The sequence below is a fragment of the Limanda limanda genome, chromosome 22, assembly GCF_963576545.1.
Source record: "Limanda limanda chromosome 22, fLimLim1.1, whole genome shotgun sequence".
In the NCBI taxonomy this organism is placed as follows: Eukaryota; Metazoa; Chordata; class Actinopteri; order Pleuronectiformes; family Pleuronectidae; genus Limanda; species Limanda limanda.
The window spans coordinates 5,238,803-5,258,986 of NC_083657.1; the positions used below are offsets into that span (position 1 = coordinate 5,238,803).

At 38.9% G+C, this 20,184-nt stretch overlaps 1 protein-coding gene and 2 non-coding genes across 4 annotated transcripts in view; 1 reads left to right on the forward strand and 2 right to left on the reverse strand.

Annotated features, from left to right (window-relative positions):
• Positions 1 to 19,510, reverse strand: part of adissp (adipose secreted signaling protein) — a 57,086-nt gene extending 37,576 nt beyond the window's left edge. The window contains exons 1-9 of one of the 2 annotated variants that reach the window (XM_061066572.1): positions 19,273 to 19,510; positions 18,255 to 18,276; positions 17,761 to 17,882; positions 17,492 to 17,544; positions 17,200 to 17,407; positions 16,121 to 17,059; positions 15,378 to 15,430; positions 14,931 to 15,293; positions 13,739 to 14,832 (exon numbers count right to left, since the gene is read on the reverse strand). In XM_061066572.1, the coding sequence (XP_060922555.1) occupies positions 14,657 to 14,832; positions 14,931 to 15,293; positions 15,378 to 15,430; positions 16,121 to 16,164 (636 nt within the window). In that variant the 5' untranslated portion in view covers positions 16,165 to 17,059; positions 17,200 to 17,407; positions 17,492 to 17,544; ... (1 more) ...; positions 18,255 to 18,276; positions 19,273 to 19,510 and the 3' untranslated portion in view covers positions 13,739 to 14,656. Of the gene's footprint in view, positions 1 to 13,738; positions 14,833 to 14,930; positions 15,294 to 15,377; positions 15,431 to 16,120; positions 17,060 to 17,199; positions 17,408 to 17,491; positions 17,545 to 17,760; positions 17,883 to 18,254; positions 18,277 to 19,272 lie in introns of those variants that run through there. The other variant, XM_061066574.1, reaches the window with a different exon arrangement.
• trnan-guu (transfer RNA asparagine (anticodon GUU)) lies at positions 18,361 to 18,434 on the reverse strand. Its single transcript has one exon. It is a non-coding gene; the product is annotated as a tRNA-Asn (tRNA).
• A 425-nt stretch (positions 19,511 to 19,935) lies between the features above and the next one.
• Positions 19,936 to 20,009, forward strand: trnan-guu (transfer RNA asparagine (anticodon GUU)). Its single transcript has one exon. It is a non-coding gene; the product is annotated as a tRNA-Asn (tRNA).
• The last annotated feature ends 175 nt before the right edge of the window (positions 20,010 to 20,184 follow it).

Consider the following 20,184-nt stretch of genomic DNA (forward strand, 5'->3'; position numbering starts at 1 on the left):
CTGATAGTTGGTCTGTTTCACTTTCACAACTAATGTTCCTGCTGAGGAGACAAAGAGGGAAAGTGAGGACCTGAACTTTCTGATTATTTAAGTTTATGGATGATGAAGTGAAGGTGAGAACTTACCACAGACACAGGAGATCATGGTGATGAGCAAAATGAAGAAAAATCAGTCTCACCTGTTCTCCGTCTGCAGCGTCTGGTTCTTCAGCAGGTTGGTTTCACATTCACCATCATTTCATGTTGTTATGATTTATTAATGGTGTCACCCACACACACACACAACCACACACCCACACCCACATGATGCTTCCTTCCTAAGGGATTTGGTCCTTTTGTTTTCATCTTCCCCGGGATTTCCCAAGTTTTTTTGTTTCAGTTTCTCTGCAGCTCAGCTTCATCAATGAGCTCATGTGGACTCCAGGGTTTACTTTATTATTTTTCACATTTTCATTTTCTGGAGGGAAACAGATCAGTGGAACATTTACATATGAAATAAATCAGAAATTCAATAGAAATTCACTGAGATGACGTTGATATGCATGACTGATGTCTACAGATCAACTCTGCCTCCTGCTGGTCACACACAGACAGTACAGCCGACAATCTACAATTTTCAGAGCTACAATAATTAACAGAAAAGTACAACATATATATAATGGCTACAGGTTCTTAACATTATTTAATCAATTTGAAGTTATTCTTAATGATGATGTAAATCACAAATATTTCTTGAACCACTGAGGAATCATTAAAGTTAATATATAAAAATCAAACCGACGTCTCCGACCTTTAAGTGACAGCTCACAAAAAACCCAAATGTGTAGTTTGGGCCCTGTGTCATGTTTGTCACGAGTTTCCCCTTTGACATTTTTCAGTTTCATTTTAATAACTGTGGGGTCAAATGTTAAAGGTCATAACATTTACTTTAATCCTTTTTATTGGAGACTATTTGTTAATTCCATGTTCTCTGGATAAAACAGATAATATGACTGAAAATGTTAACTTCTTCCCTCTAAGTGATAATAAAGGAAACAAAATCACAGCGGAAATAAAGTTCTTATCATGGCGAGAATAATAAAAATCAGCACAAACACAAGAGATAATTGGCCAGGAATAGGTTTTACATAAAATTTGAACAGTGGATACAGAGGCGATATGTGTATAAAAAAATACATACAATAAAAGTAAAATAAATGAATCTTATCTTTTCTATTTTGAGCAGATGTTCAAGTTAGCTGATGAAATGTAAAAGGCACTAAATGTACAACATTCCAGTTTTAAGGACGTTAAACAGGCCAAGGTCACTTGGAGATGAACGAAAAACAAAAACAAAAAATTTTCACCACTTTCTAACTTTCTGCAAATTTTGGTAAGAAGTTGAGCATGTTAAAGCCCTCAAAAAGCCAATTCATTTGCCTGAATAATAATAATAATAATAACGAGCACATCCATTTTGAAGCGTTGCATGCTTTTTGTCTGAAAAAACAAAAATAACCAGTTCTGAGAGAGAAAGAGACGTGACCTTTGCAAGACATAAAGTTTCCTTTGATCTAGGAAGACTGAAATCAAAGGATTCATGGTCCATGTATGTCCGCGTTACAGAACATCGTGTTTTAATGGCGTGTAATCAAATTTTGACGCCACGCCACGGTCACACCGTGTGATTAAAAAAAAATCCGTCAGTCAGTTTTTATCTCCATCTTGTTGTGATGACACTCATCTCAATTTGAAGTTGATCCGATGAAAACCCTGGTACAAGTGTATCAAAGAAAAAATGTGGAATATGGCCAAAATGGCCACTAAATACAAAATATCAGGCTTCCTGTTTTGTTTTTACAATTGCACCCAGAGACTTTTTTGTTTGTTTGGTCATGATACACCTGTATATCGATTTTTGTGAAGATAGGTCAATGGGAACACCTTCCGGGGGTCTCGGGGGGTCTCGGGGGGCACCGTTGAGCCATTTTGCGACGCCCATTGAAAATTCCTTCAGAATACGTAAATTTTCACCACTATCTGACTTTCTGCAAATTTTGGTAAGAAGTTGAGCATGTTAAAGCCCTCAAAAAGCCAATTCATTTGCCTGAATAATAATAATAATAATAATAATAATAATAATGAAAAAACAAAAATAACCAGTTCTGAGAGAGAGAGAGACGTAACCTTTGCAAGACATAAAGTTTCCTTTGATCTAGGAAGACTGAAATCAAAGGATTCATGGTCCATGTATGTCCGCGTTACAGAACATCGTGTTTTAATGGCGTGTAATCAAACTTTGACACCACGCCACGGTCACACCGTGTGATTAAAAAAAAATCTGTCAGTCAGTTTTTATCTCCATCTTGTTGTGATGACACTCATCTCAATTTGAAGTTGATCCGATGAAAACCCTGGTACAAGTGTATCAAAGAAAAAATGTGGAATATGGCCAAAATGGCCACTAAATGCAAAATAGCAGGCTTCCTGTTGTGTTTTTCCAATTGCACCAAGAGACTTTTTTGTTTGTCTGGTCATGATACACCTGTATATCGATTTTTGTGAAGATAGGTCAATGGGAACACCTTCTGGGGGTCTCGGGCTGTCTCGGGGGGCACCGTTGAGCCATTTTGCGACGCCCATTGAAAATTCCTTCAGAATATGTAAATTTTCACCACTTTCTAACTTTCTGCAAATTTTGGTAAGAAGTTGAGCATGTTAAAGCCCTCAAAAAGCCATTTCATTTGCCTGAATAATAATAATAATAATAATGAAAACCCTGGTACAAGTGTATCAAAGAAAAAATGTGGAATATGGCCAAAATGGCCACTAAATGCAAAATAGCAGGCTTCCTGTTGTGTTTTTCCAATTGCACCAAGAGACTTTTTTGTTTGTCTGGTCATGATACACCTGTATATCGATTTTTGTGAAGATAGGTCAATGGGAACACCTTCTGGGGGTCTCGGGCTGTCTCGGGGGGCACCGTTGAGCCATTTTGCGACGCCCATTGAAAATTCCTTCAGAATATGTAAATTTTCACCACTTTCTAACTTTCTGCAAATTTTGGTAAGAAGTTGAGCATGTTAAAGCCCTCAAAAAGCCATTTCATTTGCCTGAATAATAATAATAATAATAATAATAATGAAAATTCCTTCAGAATACGTAAATTTTCACCACTTTCTAACTTTCTGCAAATTTTGGTAAGAAGTTGAGCATGTTAAAAACCTCAAAAAGCCAATTCATTTGCCTGAATAATAATAATAATAATAATTAAAGCCCTCAAAAAGCCAATTCATTTGCCTGAATAATAATAATATTAATAATAACCAGAATTTTCCTGTGGTGTCAGGAAGTGGATGAGAAAAGCAAATCAAGCAAACGCTGCCGGTTTGTTGTCTGAACATTAGTAATTGGATTATCGCAGGAGGAAAGCAACTCTGACAACTAGCATCTGCTAATGTTGTGGCACAAAATGTAAGTCTGAACTAAAATATATGAAAATAGAACATTTTTAGGGCTGCAAAGCAGCACTGGGTGGGCCCGAGCACATCCATTTTGAAGCGTTGCATGCTTTTTGTCTGAAAAAACAAAAATAACCAGTTCTGAGAGAGAGAGAGACGTAACCTTTGCAAGACATAAAGTTTCCTTTGATCTAGGAAGACTGAAATCAAAGGATTCATGGTCCATGTATGTCCGCGTTACAGAACATCATGTTTTAATGGCGTGTAATCAAACTTTGACGCCACGCCACGGTCACACTGTGTGATTAAAAAAAAATCCGTCAGTCATTTTTTATCTCCATCTTGTCGTGATGACACTCATCTCAATTTGAAGTTGATCCGATGAAAACCCTGGTACAAGTGTATCAAAGAAAAAATGTGGAATATGGCCAAAATGGCCACTAAATGCAATATAGCAGGCTTCCTGTTGTGTTTTTCCAATTGCACCCAGAGACTTTTTTGTTTGTCTGGTCATGATACACCTGTATATCGATTTTTGTGAAGATAGGTCAATGGGAACACCTTCCGGGGGTCTTGGGCTGTCTCGGGGGGCACCGTTGAGCCATTTTGCGACGCCCATTGAAAATTCCTTCAGAATACGTAAATTTTCACCACTTTCTAACTTTCTGCAAATTTTGGTAAGAAGTTGAGCATGTTAAAGCCCTCAAAAAGCCAATTCATTTGCCTGAATAATAATAATAATAATAAATAACAATACATAAGGTTTCCTTTGATCTAGTAAGACTGAAATCAAAGGATTCATGGTCCATGTATGTCCGCGTTACAGAACATCATGTTTTAATGGCGTGTAATCAAACTTTGATGCCACGCCACGGTCACACTGTGTGATTAAAAAAAAATCCGTCAGTCAGTTTTTATCTCCATCTTGTCATGATGACACTCATCTCAATTTGAAGTTGATCCGATGAAAACCCTGGTACAAGTGTATCAAAGAAAAAATGTGGAATATGGCCAAAATGGCCACTAAATGTAAAATAGCAGGCTTCCTGTTGTGTTTTTCCAATTGCACCAAGAGACTTTTTTGTTTGTCTGGTCATGATACACCTGTATGTCGATTTTTGTGAAGATAGGTCAATGGGAACACCTTCAGGGGGTCTCGGGGGGCACCGTTGAGCCATTTTGCGACGCCCATTGAAAATTCCTTCAGAATACGTAAATTTTCACCACTTTCTAACTTTCTGCAAATTTTGGTAAGAAGTTGAGCATGTTAAAGCCCTCAAAAAGCCAATTCATTTGCCTGAATAATAATAATAATCATTACAATTTCAATAGGGTCTCACCAGACACCTTTGATGTCTGTGCTCGGGCCCTAATAAAGTTTCCTTTGATCTAGGAAGACTGAAATCAAAGGATTCATGGTCCATGTATGTCCGCGTTACAGAACATCATGTTTTAATGGCGTGTAATCAAACTTTGACGCCACGCCACGGTCACACTGTGTGATTAAAAAAAAATCCGTCAGTCAGTTTTTATCTCCATCTTGTCGTGATGACACTCATCTCAATTTGAAGTTGATCCGATGAAAACCCTGGTACAAGTGTATCAAAGAAAAAATGTGGAATATGGCCAAAATGGCCACTAAATGCAATATAGCAGGCTTCCTGTTGTGTTTTTCCAATTGCACCCAGAGACTTTTTTGTTTGTCTGGTCATGATACACCTGTATATCGATTTTTGTGAAGATAGGTCAATGGGAACACCTTCCGGGGGTCTCGGGCTGTCTCGGGGGGCACCGTTGAGCCATTTTGCGACGCCCATTGAAAATTCCTTCAGAATACGTACATTTTCACCACTTTCTAACTTTCTGCAAATTTTGGTAAGAAGTTGAGCATGTTAAAGCCCTCAAAAAGCCAATTCATTTGCCTGAATAATAATAATAATAAAAATGAATAATAATAATAACTAAAATTTTTAGGGCTGCAAAGCAGCACTGGGTGGGCCCGAGCACATCCATTTTGAAGCGTTGCATGCTTTTTGTCTGAAAAAACAAAAATAACCAGTTCTGAGAGAGAAAGAGACGTGACCTTTGCAAGACATAAAGTTTCCTTTGATCTAGGAAGACTGAAATCAAAGGATTCATGGTCCATGTATGTCCGCGTTACAGAACATCGTGTTTTAATGGCGTGTAATCAAATTTTGACGCCACGCCACGGTCACACCGTGTGATTAAAAAAAAATCCGTCAGTCAGTTTTTATCTCCATCTTGTTGTGATGACACTCATCTCAATTTTAAGTTGATCCGATGAAAACCCTGGTACAAGTGCATCAAAGAAAAAATGTGGAATATGGCCAAAATGGCCACTAAATACAAAATATCAGGCTTCCTGATTTGTTTTTACAATTGCACCCAGAGACTTTTTTGTTTGTTTGGTCATGATACACCTGTATATCGATTTTTGTGAAGATAGGTCAATGGGAACACCTTCCGGGGGTCTCGGGGGGTCTCGGGGGGCACCGTTGAGCCATTTTGCGACGCCCATTGAAAATTCCTTCAGAATACGTAAATTTTCACCACTTTCTAACTTTCTGCAAATTTTGGTAAGAAGTTGAACATGTTAAAGCCCTCAAAAAGCCAATTCATTTGCCTGAATAATAATAATAATAATAATAATAATAATAATAATAATAATAATAATAATAATAATAATAATAACAAGATCAGTCAGGCCAATACTTATGACACAGTTTACACATTTCTCCTAAATTGAAAATTCACAAAGATCCCAGTATAAACTTTTATATCAAAATAATAATTAGCTGCATTATTCGATGTATCTCACTCCTCAGCAATTCAAGACTAATTAAAGCCCTCAAAAAGCCAATTCACTTGCCTGAATAATAATAATAATAATAATAATAATAAAATTTTTAGGGCTGCAAAGCAGCACTGGGTGGGCCCGAGCACATCCATTTTGAAGCGTTGCATGCTTTTTGTCTGAAAAAAACAAAAATAACCAGTTCTGAGAGAGAGAGAGACGTAACCTTTGCAAGACATAAAGTTTCCTTTGATCTAGGAAGACTGAAATCAAAGGATTCATGGTCCATGTTTGTCCGCGTTACAGAACATCGTGTTTTAATGGCGTGTAATCAAACTTTGACACCACGCCACGGTCACACCGTGTGATTAAAAAAAAATCTGTCAGTCAGTTTTTATCTCCATCTTGTTGTGATGACACTCATCTCAATTTGAAGTTGATCCGATGAAAACCCTGGTACAAGTGTATCAAAGAAAAAATGTGGAATATGGCCAAAATGGCCACTAAATGCAAAATAGCAGGCTTCCTGTTGTGTTTTTCCAATTGCACCAAGAGACTTTTTTGTTTGTCTGGTCATGATACACCTGTATATCGATTTTTGTGAAGATAGGTCAATGGGAACACCTTCCGGGGGTCTCGGGCTGTCTCGGGGGGCACCGTTGAGTCATTTTGCGACGCCCATTGAAAATTCCTTCAGAATACGTAAATTTTCACCACTTTCTAACTTTCTGCAAATTTTGGTAAGAAGTTGAGCATGTTAAAGCCCTCAAAAAGCCAATTCATTTGCCTGAATAATAATAATAATAATAATAATAATAATTGAAAATTACTTCAGAATACGTAAATTTTCACCACTTTCTAACTTTCTGCAAATTTTGGTAAGAAGTTGAGCATGTTAAAGCCCTCAAAAAGCCAATTCATTTGCCTGAATAATAATAATAATAATAATAATAATAATGAGAGCAAAGGAGGAAACCTCTTACCTAAATGGACATTTAGTAGATACCTATGTACGTGTGGGCGCAGCTGTTAAAAAACTACTACTAGTGAACATTGAAACATTAAACTATTAAATATGCGATAATATGGCTTTATCAATACATCTAAATAAAATACTGTATAGTGTAATATCAGTTTTGTTGGTTGAAGTGTTGCTCTGTGCCATTAATGAAACCTATTATGACAGACTTTTTACAGTCACTGTGTCCTGTAGTTGTTTTGTTAAATTTTAATAACAGCGACGTAGGAACACACTGTTACACACTGGTGAGTTGTGTTCAACTACAATTGCATTAAGAATTTTGACAGCAATGCAACAATAATAATGTCTATTAAAGCCCTCAAAAAGCCAATTCATTTGCCTGAATAATAATAATAATAATAATGAATAATAATAATAAATATAATAGCAGTATATAGTAATAATGGCAGCAACAACAGTATATATAATAATAGTAAATATAATAATAATGAAAATAAAATTTTTAGGGCTGCAAAGCAGCACTGGGTGGGCCCGAGCACATCCATTTTGAAGCGTTGCATGCTTTTTGTCTGAAAAAACAAAAATAACCAGTTCTGAGAGAGAGAGACGTAACCTTTGCAAGACATAAAGTTTCCTTTGATCTAGGAAGACTGAAATCAAAGGATTCATGGTCCATGTATGTCCGCGTTACAGAACATCGTGTTTTAATGGCGTGTAATCAAACTTTGACACCACGCCACGGTCACACCGTGTGATTAAAAAAAAATCTGTCAGTCAGTTTTTATCTCCATCTTGTCGTGATGACACTCATCTCAATTTGAAGTTGATCCGATGAAAACCCTGGTACAAGTGTATCAAAGAAAAAATGTGGAATATGGCCAAAATGGCCACTAAATGCAAAATAGCAGGCTTCCTGTTGTGTTTTTCCAATTGCACCAAGAGACTTTTTTGTTTGTCTGGTCATGATACACCTGTATATCGATTTTTGTGAAGATAGGTCAATGGGAACACCTTCCGGGGGTCTCGGGCTGTCTCGGGGGGCACCGTTGAGCCATTTTGCGACGCCCATTGAAAATTCCTTCAGAATATGTAAATTTTCACCACTTTCTAACTTTCTGCAAATTTTGGTAAGAAGTTGAGCATGTTAAAGCCCTCAAAAAGCCAATTCATTTGCCTGAATAATAATAATAATAATAAAGATAGGTCAATGGGAACACCTTCCGGGGGTCTCGGGCTGTCTCGGGGGGCACCGTTGAGCCATTTTGCGACGCCCATTGAAAATTCCTTCAGAATACGTAAATTTTCACCACTTTCTAACTTTCTGCAAATTTTGGTAAGAAGTTGAGCATGTTAAAGCCCTCAAAAAGCCAATTCATTTGCCTGAATAATAATAATAATAAAAATAAATATATACAGGAGCAGTATCAAATGTGATTCAACTTGTAACAAGAATAATATAAAATTTTTAGGGCTGCAAAGCAGCACTGGGTGGGCCCGAGCACATCCATTTTGAAGCGTTGCATGCTTTTTGTCTGAAAAAACAAAAATAACCAGTTCTGAGAGAGAGAGACGTAACCTTTGCAAAACATAAAGTTTCCTTTGATCTAGGAAGACTGAAATCAAAGGATTCATGGTCCATGTATGTCCGCGTTACAGAACATCGTGTTTTAATGGCGTGTAATCAAACTTTGACGCCACGCCACGGTCACACCGTGTGATTAAAAAAAAATCCGTCAGTCAGTTTTTATCTCCATCTTGTTGTGATGACACTCATCTCAATTTGAAGTTGATCCGATGAAAACCCTGATACAAGTGTATCAAAGAAAAAATGTGGAATATGGCCAAAATGGCCACTAAATGCAAAATAGCAGGCTTCCTGTTGTGTTTTTCCAATTGCACCAAGAGACTTTTTTGTTTGTCTGGTCATGATACACCTGTATATCGATTTTTGTGAAGATAGGTCAATGGGAACACCTTCCGGGGGTCTCGGGGGGCACCGTTGAGCCATTTTGCGACGCCCATTGAAAATTCCTTCAGAATACGTAAATTTTCACCACTTTCTAACTTTCTGCAAATTTTGGTAAGAAGTTGAGCATGTTAAAGCCCTCAAAAAGCCAATTCATTTGCCTGAATAATAATAATAATCATTACAATTTCAATAGGGTCTCACCAGACACCTTTGATGTCTGTGCTCGGGCCCTAATAATCATTACAATTTCAATAGGGTCTCACCAGACACCTTTGATGTCTGTGCTCGGGCCCTAATAATAATAATAATAAATAACAATACATAAGGTTTCCTTTGATCTAGTAAGACTGAAATCAAAGGATTCATGGTCCATGTATGTCCGCGTTACAGAACATCATGTTTTAATGGCGTGTAATCAAACTTTGATGCCACGCCACGGTCACACTGTGTGATTAAAAAAAAATCCGTCAGTCAGTTTTTATCTCCATCTTGTCATGATGACACTCATCTCAATTTGAAGTTGATCCGATGAAAACCCTGGTACAAGTGTATCAAAGAAAAAATGTGGAATATGGCCAAAATGGCCACTAAATGCAAAATAGCAGGCTTCCTGTTGTGTTTTTCCAATTGCACCAAGAGACTTTTTTGTTTGTCTGGTCATGATACACCTGTATATCGATTTTTGTGAAGATAGGTCAATGGGAACACCTTCAGGGGGTCTCGGGGGGCACCGTTGAGCCATTTTGCGACGCCCATTGAAAATTCCTTCAGAATACGTAAATTTTCACCACTTTCTAACTTTCTGCAAATTTTGGTAAGAAGTTGAGCATGTTAAAGCCCTCAAAAAGCCAATTCATTTGCCTGAATAATAATAATAATCATTACAATTTCAATAGGGTCTCACCAGACACCTTTGATGTCTGTGCTCGGGCCCTAATAATCATCTCAATTTGAAGTTGATCCGATGAAAACCCTGGTACAAGTGTATCAAAGAAAAAATGTGGAATATGGCCAAAATGGCCACTAAATGCAATATAGCAGGCTTCCTGTTGTGTTTTTCCAATTGCACCCAGAGACTTTTTTGTTTGTCTGGTCATGATACACCTGTATATCGATTTTTGTGAAGATAGGTCAATGGGAACACCTTCCGGGGGTCTCGGGCTGTCTCGGGGGGCACCGTTGAGCCATTTTGCGACGCCCATTGAAAATTCCTTCAGAATACGTAAATTTTCACCACTTTCTAACTTTCTGCAAATTTTGGTAAGAAGTTGAGCATGTTAAAGCCCTCAAAAAGCCAATTCATTTGCCTGAATAATAATAATAATTAAAGCCCTCAAAAAGCCAATTCATTTGCCTGAATAATAATAATAATAATAATAATAACTAAAATTTTTAGGGCTGCAAAGCAGCACTGGGTGGGCCCGAGCACATCCATTTTGAAGCGTTGCATGCTTTTTGTCTGAAAAAACAAAAATAACCAGTTCTGAGAGAGAAAGAGACGTGACCTTTGCAAGACATAAAGTTTCCTTTGATTTAGGAAGACTGAAATCAAAGGATTCATGGTCCATGTATGTCCGCGTTACAGAACATCGTGTTTTAATGGCGTGTAATCAGATTTTGACGCCATGCCACGGTCACACCGTGTGATTAAAAAAAAATCCGTCAGTCAGTTTTTATCTCCATCTTGTTGTGATGACACTCATCTCAATTTGAAGTTGATCCGATGAAAACCCTGGTACAAGTGTATCAAAGAAAAAATGTGGAATATGGCCAAAATGGCCACTAAATACAAAATATCAGGCTTCCTGATTTATTTTTACAATTGCACCCAGAGACTTTTTTGTTTGTTTGGTCATGATACACCTGTATATCGATTTTTGTGAAGATAGGTCAATGGGAACACCTTCCGGGGGTCTCAGGGGGTCTCGGGGGGCACCGTTGAGCCATTTTGCAACGCCCATTGAAAATTCGTTCAGAATACGTAAATTTTCACCACTTTCTAACTTTCTGCAAATTTTGGTAAGAAGTTGAGCATGTTAAAGCCCTCAAAAAGCCAATTCATTTGCCTGAATAATAATAATAATAATAATAATAATAACAAGAGACTTTTTTGTTTGTCTGGTCATGATACACCTGTATATCGATTTTTGTGAAGATAGGTCAATGGGAACACCTTCTGGGGGTCTCGGGGGGTCTCGGGGGGCACCGTTGAGCCATTTTGCGACGCCCATTGAAAATTCCTTCAGAATATGTAAATTTTCACCACTTTCTAACTTTCTGCAAATTTTGGTAAGAAGTTGAGCATGTTAAAGCCCTCAAAAAGCCATTTCATTTGCCTGAATAATAATAATAATAATAATAATAATCCTTACAATTTCAATAGGGTCTCACCAGACACCTTTGATGTCTGTGCTCGGGCCCTAATAAATATATTTTTGCTCTATTGCCCTTAACTGGGTTCGTTTATGAGATTATAATTGTAAACCAGACACCTTTGATGTCTGTGCTCGGGCCCTAATAATAAATAAATAATAATAATAAATACAAATATACGGAGGAAAACTTCAGTTTGGTTTTGTTGCATTTAATTGAAATTTGAATAAAAAGAAAGGAAGCGAACAAGGAGGAAACAAGGAAGGAAGATAAGAAGCGATGGAGAAAAGAAGACAATACAACATTAATATTAACTAACATTTTTAGGGCTGCAAAGCAGCACTGGGTGGGCCCGAGCACATCCATTTTGAAGCGTTGCATGCTTTTTGTCTGAAAAAACAAAAATAACCAGTTCTGAGAGAGAAAGAGACGTGACCTTTGCAAGACATAAAGTTTCCTTTGATCTAGGAAGACTGAAATCAAAGGATTCATGGTCCATGTATGTCCGCGTTACAGAACATCGTGTTTTAATGGCGATTAATCAAACTTTGACACCACGCCACGGTCACACCGTGTGATTAAAAAAAAATCCGTCAGTCAGTTTTTATCTCCATCTTGTTGTGATGACACTCATCTCAATTTGAAGTTGATCCGATGAAAACCCTGGTACAAGTGTATCAAAGAAAAAATGTGGAATATGGCCAAAATGGCCACTAAATACAAAATATCAGGCTTCCTGTTTTGTTTTTACAATTGCACCCAGAGACTTTTTTGTTTGTTTGGTCATGATAGACCTGTATATCGATTTTTGTGAAGACAGGTCAATGGGAACACCTTCCGGGGGTCTCGGGGGGCACTGTTGAGCCATTTTGCGACGCCCATTGAAATTTCCTTCAGAATACGTAAATTTTCACCACTTTCTAACTTTCTGCAAATTTTGGTAAGAAGTTGAGCATGTTAAAGCCCTCAAAAAGCCAATTCATTTGCCTGAATAATAATAATAATCCTTACAATTTCAATAGGGTCTCACCAGACACCTTTGATGTCTGTGCTCGGGCCCTAATAATCCTTACAATTTCAATAGGGTCTCACCAGACACCTTTGATGTCTGTGCTCGGGCCCTAATAATTATCCTTACAATTTCAATAGGGTCTCACCAGACACCTTTGATGTCTGTGCTCGGGCCCTAAAAATCACAGGGCATTTGTTGTCTTTGATACGCAAGACATAGTGCAGGTTTTACAACAAAACATACCAAACAACTCTCAAATAACACACAACTATTTACCATCGAAAGACACTAAGTATGCACTCCCAGTCCCCAAAACGCTGCGTGAGCTCGGTCCGGTTGGAAATTGTTCATAATTTATAGTTTACGTCACAATTTCTAACGACAGCACTGGAACACGGCAACAAGTCAGGGAACAGGAGCAAAGTGACCAGCAGTAAAAGGTTTGTCGGTATCATACAGGTTTGTTTGCCTGTTGAGTCGGATATGTTTTGAATGTTGTGTTTACTTTTGTATAATGTTGAAAACTCCATAAACAGATTGTCCGGTCATCAAGATCCATGGATTATTCTCAGAGAAATCATGTCAAAAAGTTAAATAAGTGTCCTATTTCGAGAGGTGAAGGGGATAAACACTGGCCCCGCCCCCTGATCCGGATCTGCCCTGACACTACGTTTACACAGCGCCCCCTAGTGACCTGAATCTGAATTCAATGCGACGCTACATCAACGGTCGTGAGTCTGGGTTCCAAAAGCTCATCAAGAGGAAAATGAAACCGTAAACACTCACATCTGTGGCCTCCATGTTTATTACAAACTTCTTCTGCTTAAAAATAAAACTACCCTGTATCTGTCTTTTAGTCCAGACTGCTGGTCCTTGCAGGATGAGGACATGAGGAGGAGAGTTATCAAGTTGATTTAATCTGATCTCAGTCACTGAGGCTGCTGATACAACTAACATCAATTTGGAGGTAAATGCTGACATCTAGTGGACAATTTTAAGAATAGTTTTGTTGTTTTTCCCCAGCTGGAAAACCATATATATATTTTAAATAACTCACCAAACACAAGAGATCTTTTATCTGCAGGCTCACAATTAAATAAAATAACAAGGAAAGTCAGCTTTTGCAAAATTAACTTTATTTTACTTGAATGGCTCATGTGCATTGAATTTTGAATATATACATTTTTGTTCTGGTTGTACAAGCTGGTTACATACATACACATATACACGCTATATAGACAAAAAAGTAGTTTTTTGCAAGCCCAGCTCAAGTATTTACATTACATTTCATTAAGCTGAAGCTTTTATCAAAAGCTACTCACAATAAGTGCATCAACCCTGGGGGAACAAAGCCAGAACAACAAGAATCAAGAAAGTGCAATTTTCTTCGAGAAACGACTACAAAGTCCTATAAGAGAGTGCCATTTAAATACTTCAACATATTTTTGTTTAACTAAAGTTTTTTTTTTCAGTATAACATTTATTTACAATTTATATTTATATATAAATATTCCCAGGAAATGCTTATTGGTCAATAGCTGTGAACACAAAGAATAACTTTGAATGAACAGAGAAGTTGACAATGTGTGTTTTCATTTACCTGAAGTGTAAAGAGAGATGTCGAGATATATTTTGAAAAAAGAATCAGACACTGGACAGAAGCTCCAGTCATCTGTCTAATTCTTTCTCCTGTTTGTACAGGAACTCTTATCTGCTTATGGAATTTCAACCTGAGACACTGACGTGAATGTCCCTAGAATCTGCAAATGTTTGTCCGTTCAGATATTAGATCAACCACCAGTAGTGTGTGGATTTGTTTGCAAATCAACGAAACACATGATGGTCTAAATGTTTTTTTGGATCTGCGAGAGAAGAAAAAACATCGGCCACATTGAAAATATAAAAACTATTGTAGTTAGTCAGGTGTCATTTTGTGACCTTCTGTAGCTGCTGATGCTGTCAGGCCTGCTCTCTGAATTTGATTGACCGCAGCCAGAGCAGATGAGGAGCCAGGGAGCTGACAGAGCTGCAAACACTGATAATATTATCGATCCTCCCAACAACAATCATAATACTGCTGCTTCTGGTGCAATCGCTGTTGCTACAGCTATTGAATATACAATCACTACTATCACGATAACTATGAACATTATTCCTGCACCAAGTAAGATGTAGAACCTTTCCTGACACTTTGGTTCTGGGTTCACAGTTGGAGTTGTATGTTGTTCCTGAGCAACAGTGGCTGTAAAGGAAAGAAAGTGCAAAATTAAAATGTGGCCAATTCAGGCTTGAACCTAATTACAATCTTACCAAATACTGAACTCTACTGAATCCACTTACCGGTGACATTGAGCCAGCAATGGTCTGAACTCAGGTCAGATTTTGTCTGCACCAGACACTTGTACTGGCCTGAGTCTTCAGTCCTGAGTCTGGACACATGAAGTCTGAGTCGTCCTTCTCTGAGGACGTCTCTGTCACACTTGACTCGTCCTGAAAACGGTTCATCCTGAGACTCCAGGACCTTAACACCGTGATGTAGTCGATATACGACAGAGACTCTGTGATCTGTTATTAGTTCACAGATGATAAAGAGTAAGTTGGGGGATTTGTCTCTTCTGGGTGTGAACGTCCATTCCAATGTGATGTTGTCGTTCTCCTCTGCCTGATAGTTGGTCTGTGTCACATTCACAACTAATGTTCCTGCTGAGGAGACAAAGATGGAAAGTGAGGACCTGAACTTTCTGATTAGTTTAGTTTATGGACGATGAAGTGAAGGTGAGAACTTACCACAGACACAGGAGATCATGGTGATGAGCAGCAGGATCAGGATCATCTTCTCTCTGTGAGAGGACACAGAGGTGAAGACTCATAAACTCATGGGCACAGTAAACCAACCAATATACAAACTGTGGTATAATGTGAAATACAGGGTTAGGAACCTTCTGTATAGAACACAGGGGACAAGGGAGAGGAAAATAAAAGGCAGAGTCCTGGTTAACAGTTTGGTTAGTGAAACAGTGAAAACGAAATTGTACCTCGCTTCGTGGCTCAGAGAAAGGTTGTTTTTTTTAAAGTTGTTTTTTAAATGTAATTGTGTTAATTTACCATTTATTTTACATGACTACTGATCAGACCTCAATCTGAGTTTTCATATCACTTCAGTAAAGAGTATGTGAGTTAAACTTCTCCACAGACTTGGCCGAAAAAATATATTACAAAACTTTTCAATAACTTCCCTCTATTACAGTATATTCTCACCAATATTATGTAACAGGTCCAGGGTCACCTGCTGAGTATGCCACAGTATTTAATTTCGGAAAAATATATTTTGCATAAGTTTCGGTCACGTCATCAACTACAGTTATTGAATATTTTTAATAAAACATATTTCCCAAAATTATACAAAACCACATTTTCCCAAAGTAACTACTGCAGCATATCCAGCAGGAGACCCTGAACCTGTTACATAATTTTGGTGAGAATAAACAGTATTACAGTGAGGTTATTGAATAGTTTGTAATATCTTTTACCTTGTTGCACTTTGTAGTCGTTTCACACCCATGTCCCGGTCCATCACGGGGACGAGCAGGCAGCAGGATAGGAGCTGGAGCGACGAGCTAACGGTGACTTCACCTGTCCATCAATTAATAATTATTCATAATTTCAAACCTCTTTATAATTTAAACGAGTGAGTCACAGTTGTCACGAAGGAAGAACTAAGTGATTGAGACTAAAACCGTTTTTTGAACCAGGCTGCAAGTTAAAGCTACAAGTTGCTGTTGAGGGGAAGTTCCTCTCTCTGTGAGGCATGTCTGCAGCGACACGGAGCACACACCTAACAGAAGTACAAAAGAAAGACATCGGGGCGGCTGTGGCTGAGCGGCAGTTCGATTCCCAGTCTTCCCCATCTGCATGCCAAAGTGTCCTTGGGCAAGATGCTGAACCCTTAATTGCCCAGACTCATAGAACAGTGCTGCTAATAGATGCACTGTGTGTTAGAATGGGTGAATGTAAAACTGTACTGTACTTAACATTAGAAACGCGCTATATAAATACATTACCAGCGTAGTAGTTGTTCGCCTCGCTGTCTCAGTCGGCAGAGCGTCTGCAGTGGCACGGCAATATGACACGTGATCCCACAGCTGAAAGTGAACTGTGGATTTAGCCGTGGTTGCATACTCATTGTGTTAAACCTTGCTTGCGGTTGAGGAAGTTGAGTTAGCCGTACCGGTAGTCGGCGTATTAGTACGACTACCCACACAGGAAATGAATGTTTGACTGACTGGAATCTGACTGAAAACAATAAGAATTTGTTTAAAAAACAAATGTTCTTATCTCATGTTCATAAGGAGTTAAGTAAATCATTGTAAAAAAAAAAGATTTGAAAACTTCAAAAAAAAAGAGCCTTTCCTCACCCAGTGGCTCTGGTTTCTCAGTTTGAGTCGTATGTTGTTCCTGAGCACCATTGGCTGTAAAGGAAAGAAAGTGCAAAATTAAAATGTGGCCAATTCAGGCTTGAACCTAATTATCTGTTTTCAGTTGCAGTATATTTTAATGTGCTCATGAATGACAATCTTACCAAATACTGAACTCTACTGAATCCACTTACCAGTGACATTGAGCCAGCATTGGTCATCACCCAGGCCATATCTTGTCTGCACCAGACACTTGTACCGGCCTGAGTCTTCAGTCCTGAGTCTGTACACATGAAGTCTGAGATTTGTCTCTTCTAGGTGTGAACGTCCATTCCAGAGTGATGTTGTCGTTCTCCTCTGCCTGATAGTTGGTCTGTGTCACTTTCACAACTAATGTTCCTGCTGAAGAGACAAAAAGGGAAAGTGAGGACCTGAACTTTCTGATTATTTTAGTTTATGGATGATGAAGTGAAGGTGAGAACTTACCACAGACACAGGAGATCATGGTGATGAGCAGCAGGATCCGGATCATCTTCTCTCTGTGAGAGGACACAGAGGTGAAGACTCATAAACTCATGAGCTCAGTTATACCTCTAAACCAGAATTAGTTGGTATACACAGGTTTTTTAAACGTGGGTGAACCAACTAGGAGAAGTCGGCTGACTCCTTTCTCATCGCCAGTAGAGGAGTTTGCCAGTTTAGTTATTTCCCCCAGTGCTTAATTTTCTTAGTCACGAACTGAGGCTCTTTCTCACCTTGCTGCCAAATGAGTTCACCAGGAAGTCACATTTCCATCACTGCCGATCAGAGCCGATAAGAACCTGTGTCTCCTGCAGAGTCAGTGGTCTCTGCACCTGAAGGCACCGTCAGTCTCCACCTGGATCAGAGGAACCAGCCAATGAGCACACCATCCAACCAATCAAACAACCAACCAATCAAACAACCAACCAACCAACCATCTCACCATCCAGCCAACCAATCATCCAATATACAAACGGTGGTATAAAGTGAAATACGTACGCACATAATCATCCATTCTTCCATTAAACTGGTCACATCATTATTCACATTGAGGCTCTCTCTCTCTTTCACTCGCTCGTACCGACGCGCACACACACACACACACACGCACACACACACACGCACACACACGCACATGCACACGCACACACACATGCACGCACACACACGCACACACTCACTCACTCTCACTTACCCCATTATACATGTGTGTGTTTGTACTTATTACCCTCTGCACAGCGCCGTCTTCACTGAAACGAAAGTAAAAAACTTTCAACACACCGTCGTTTCAAATACTACTACTATATATATTTAAGTTTAGAGGAAAAGGTTATCGTCCCTGGTTGGACTTGAACCAACAACCTTTCGGTTAACAGCCGAACGCGCTAACCAATTGCGCCACAGAGACAAGTTGTGCACATCTGTGGTTTGTATAAATATATCCATGGGTTAGGCCCAGATAGCTCAGTCGCTTCATACTTATAAATGCCATAGAAACTATGTCCACAGTGTAAACAGGCTGGAGAACAGTGTGAGGATAGTTACAGTGGAACGTATTGCACAGGCAGAATGACATTTGCTCAGTTAACAAGGGAAACCTGAGTGCGGTGGTGGCAAGTAACGAGGTAGAAATACTTTGTTTCTGTACTTAAGTAGATTTTTCACATATCTGTACTTTGCTTGAGTATTTCTTTTCCTGACGACTTTTTACTTTTACTCGTTACATTTGAACAAAAATATGTGTACTTTCTACTTCTTACATTCTCAAACTGGCTCGTTACTTGAGCAGCGGAGGTTGGTTCTCTCTCTCTCTCTCACTCTCTCTCTCTCTCTCTCTCTCTCTCTCTCTCTCTGATCTAGGGTTCAACATTTTTACATTATATACATTATATTCATATTGTTGCTAAAATGTTTCAGTCAGTTGAGAAAAATCTTGAGGAGAAACATTTTGGGTTGTTTTGTGTCTGTATAGGCCTACTATAAAAAGCACTTTGCATTTTTAATTTTGGTACTTGTACTTTTACTTTTGATACTTAAGTACAATTCAACACCAGATACTTTTGATACTTAAGTACTTTTAATATGAGCTACTCTAAGACTTTTACTCAAGTCATTTTCTGACGGGTGACTTCGTCCCCTTTCTTAACCTGTCCTTCCGTAGATCAAGAGGAAGTTACACTGGCACCAGTCCACAAAGTCCTGTGTACTGGGATCAGGTCTCTGTATGTCAGAGCTGTGGTACTCACCCCAGCATCAGGCTCATATTGTAGACGAGCTCAACGATCCTGTCAGGACCTGCTGTCTGTCTCCCCTTGATCCTCCTGAGAGAATGTCTCCCCTTGATGTTGTGATGGACCGCTCCATAGGGGGGATGTGTCCTCGGTGAAGGTGGTGGGGGTGATTGACTGCTGAGAGAAGGGCGTTGTAAGAGGGGTGGGGCAGTACTCTGGGGGTGCAGATAAGGTTCAGAATATTTGCCCACTTCTGGCCCCCTGCAGAAACGAGCCCCGCTCCATATATACTGTACTCCTCTGACCTCAGTAAACAGGACACCCCCCTCCCACAGGTCTGGAGGTGACCTGTGGACAAGAGTAAACAAGGCAAGGGGCAGGAGATAGTGAGGGGTAAATCTAGTCCACCACAGCTCCTCTCTGTCGTCAGTGCCCCACCAGTGAAACTCTGAAAACCAGTGAAGCTCTTAAGTGTTTCTCTTTTTCTTTATATTTCTTTTCTTTCATAATGCTCTGAAAAGCTCTTAATTTACCATTTACAATTTATCAATTTAGATACAAAATAAATAGAAATGTCTTGTGTGGAAACACTGGTAAACACTGCTGCCTGTGATCAGCAGGCTGGGAAACATCCCGTCCTCCCTATATATAGCATCAAAGCACATGCATGGTCAAGTTGTCTCTGTGGCGCAATTGGTTAGCGCGTTCGGCTGTTAACCGAAAGGTTGTTGGTTCAAGTCCAACCAGGGACGAAGATTTTTTTTTTCTGTATAGTATTAAAAACACAATAAGATGTTAATTTGTTTTACAGGGAAGAAAAAATAAATTAACATCTTATTGTTAATTAGATGTTAACAGTCCCAGTTGTTGGAACAGCGGCTGTTTCAGGCGTTTCTCTTCCTCCTGTAAGTGTTTAGTGGATTTTTT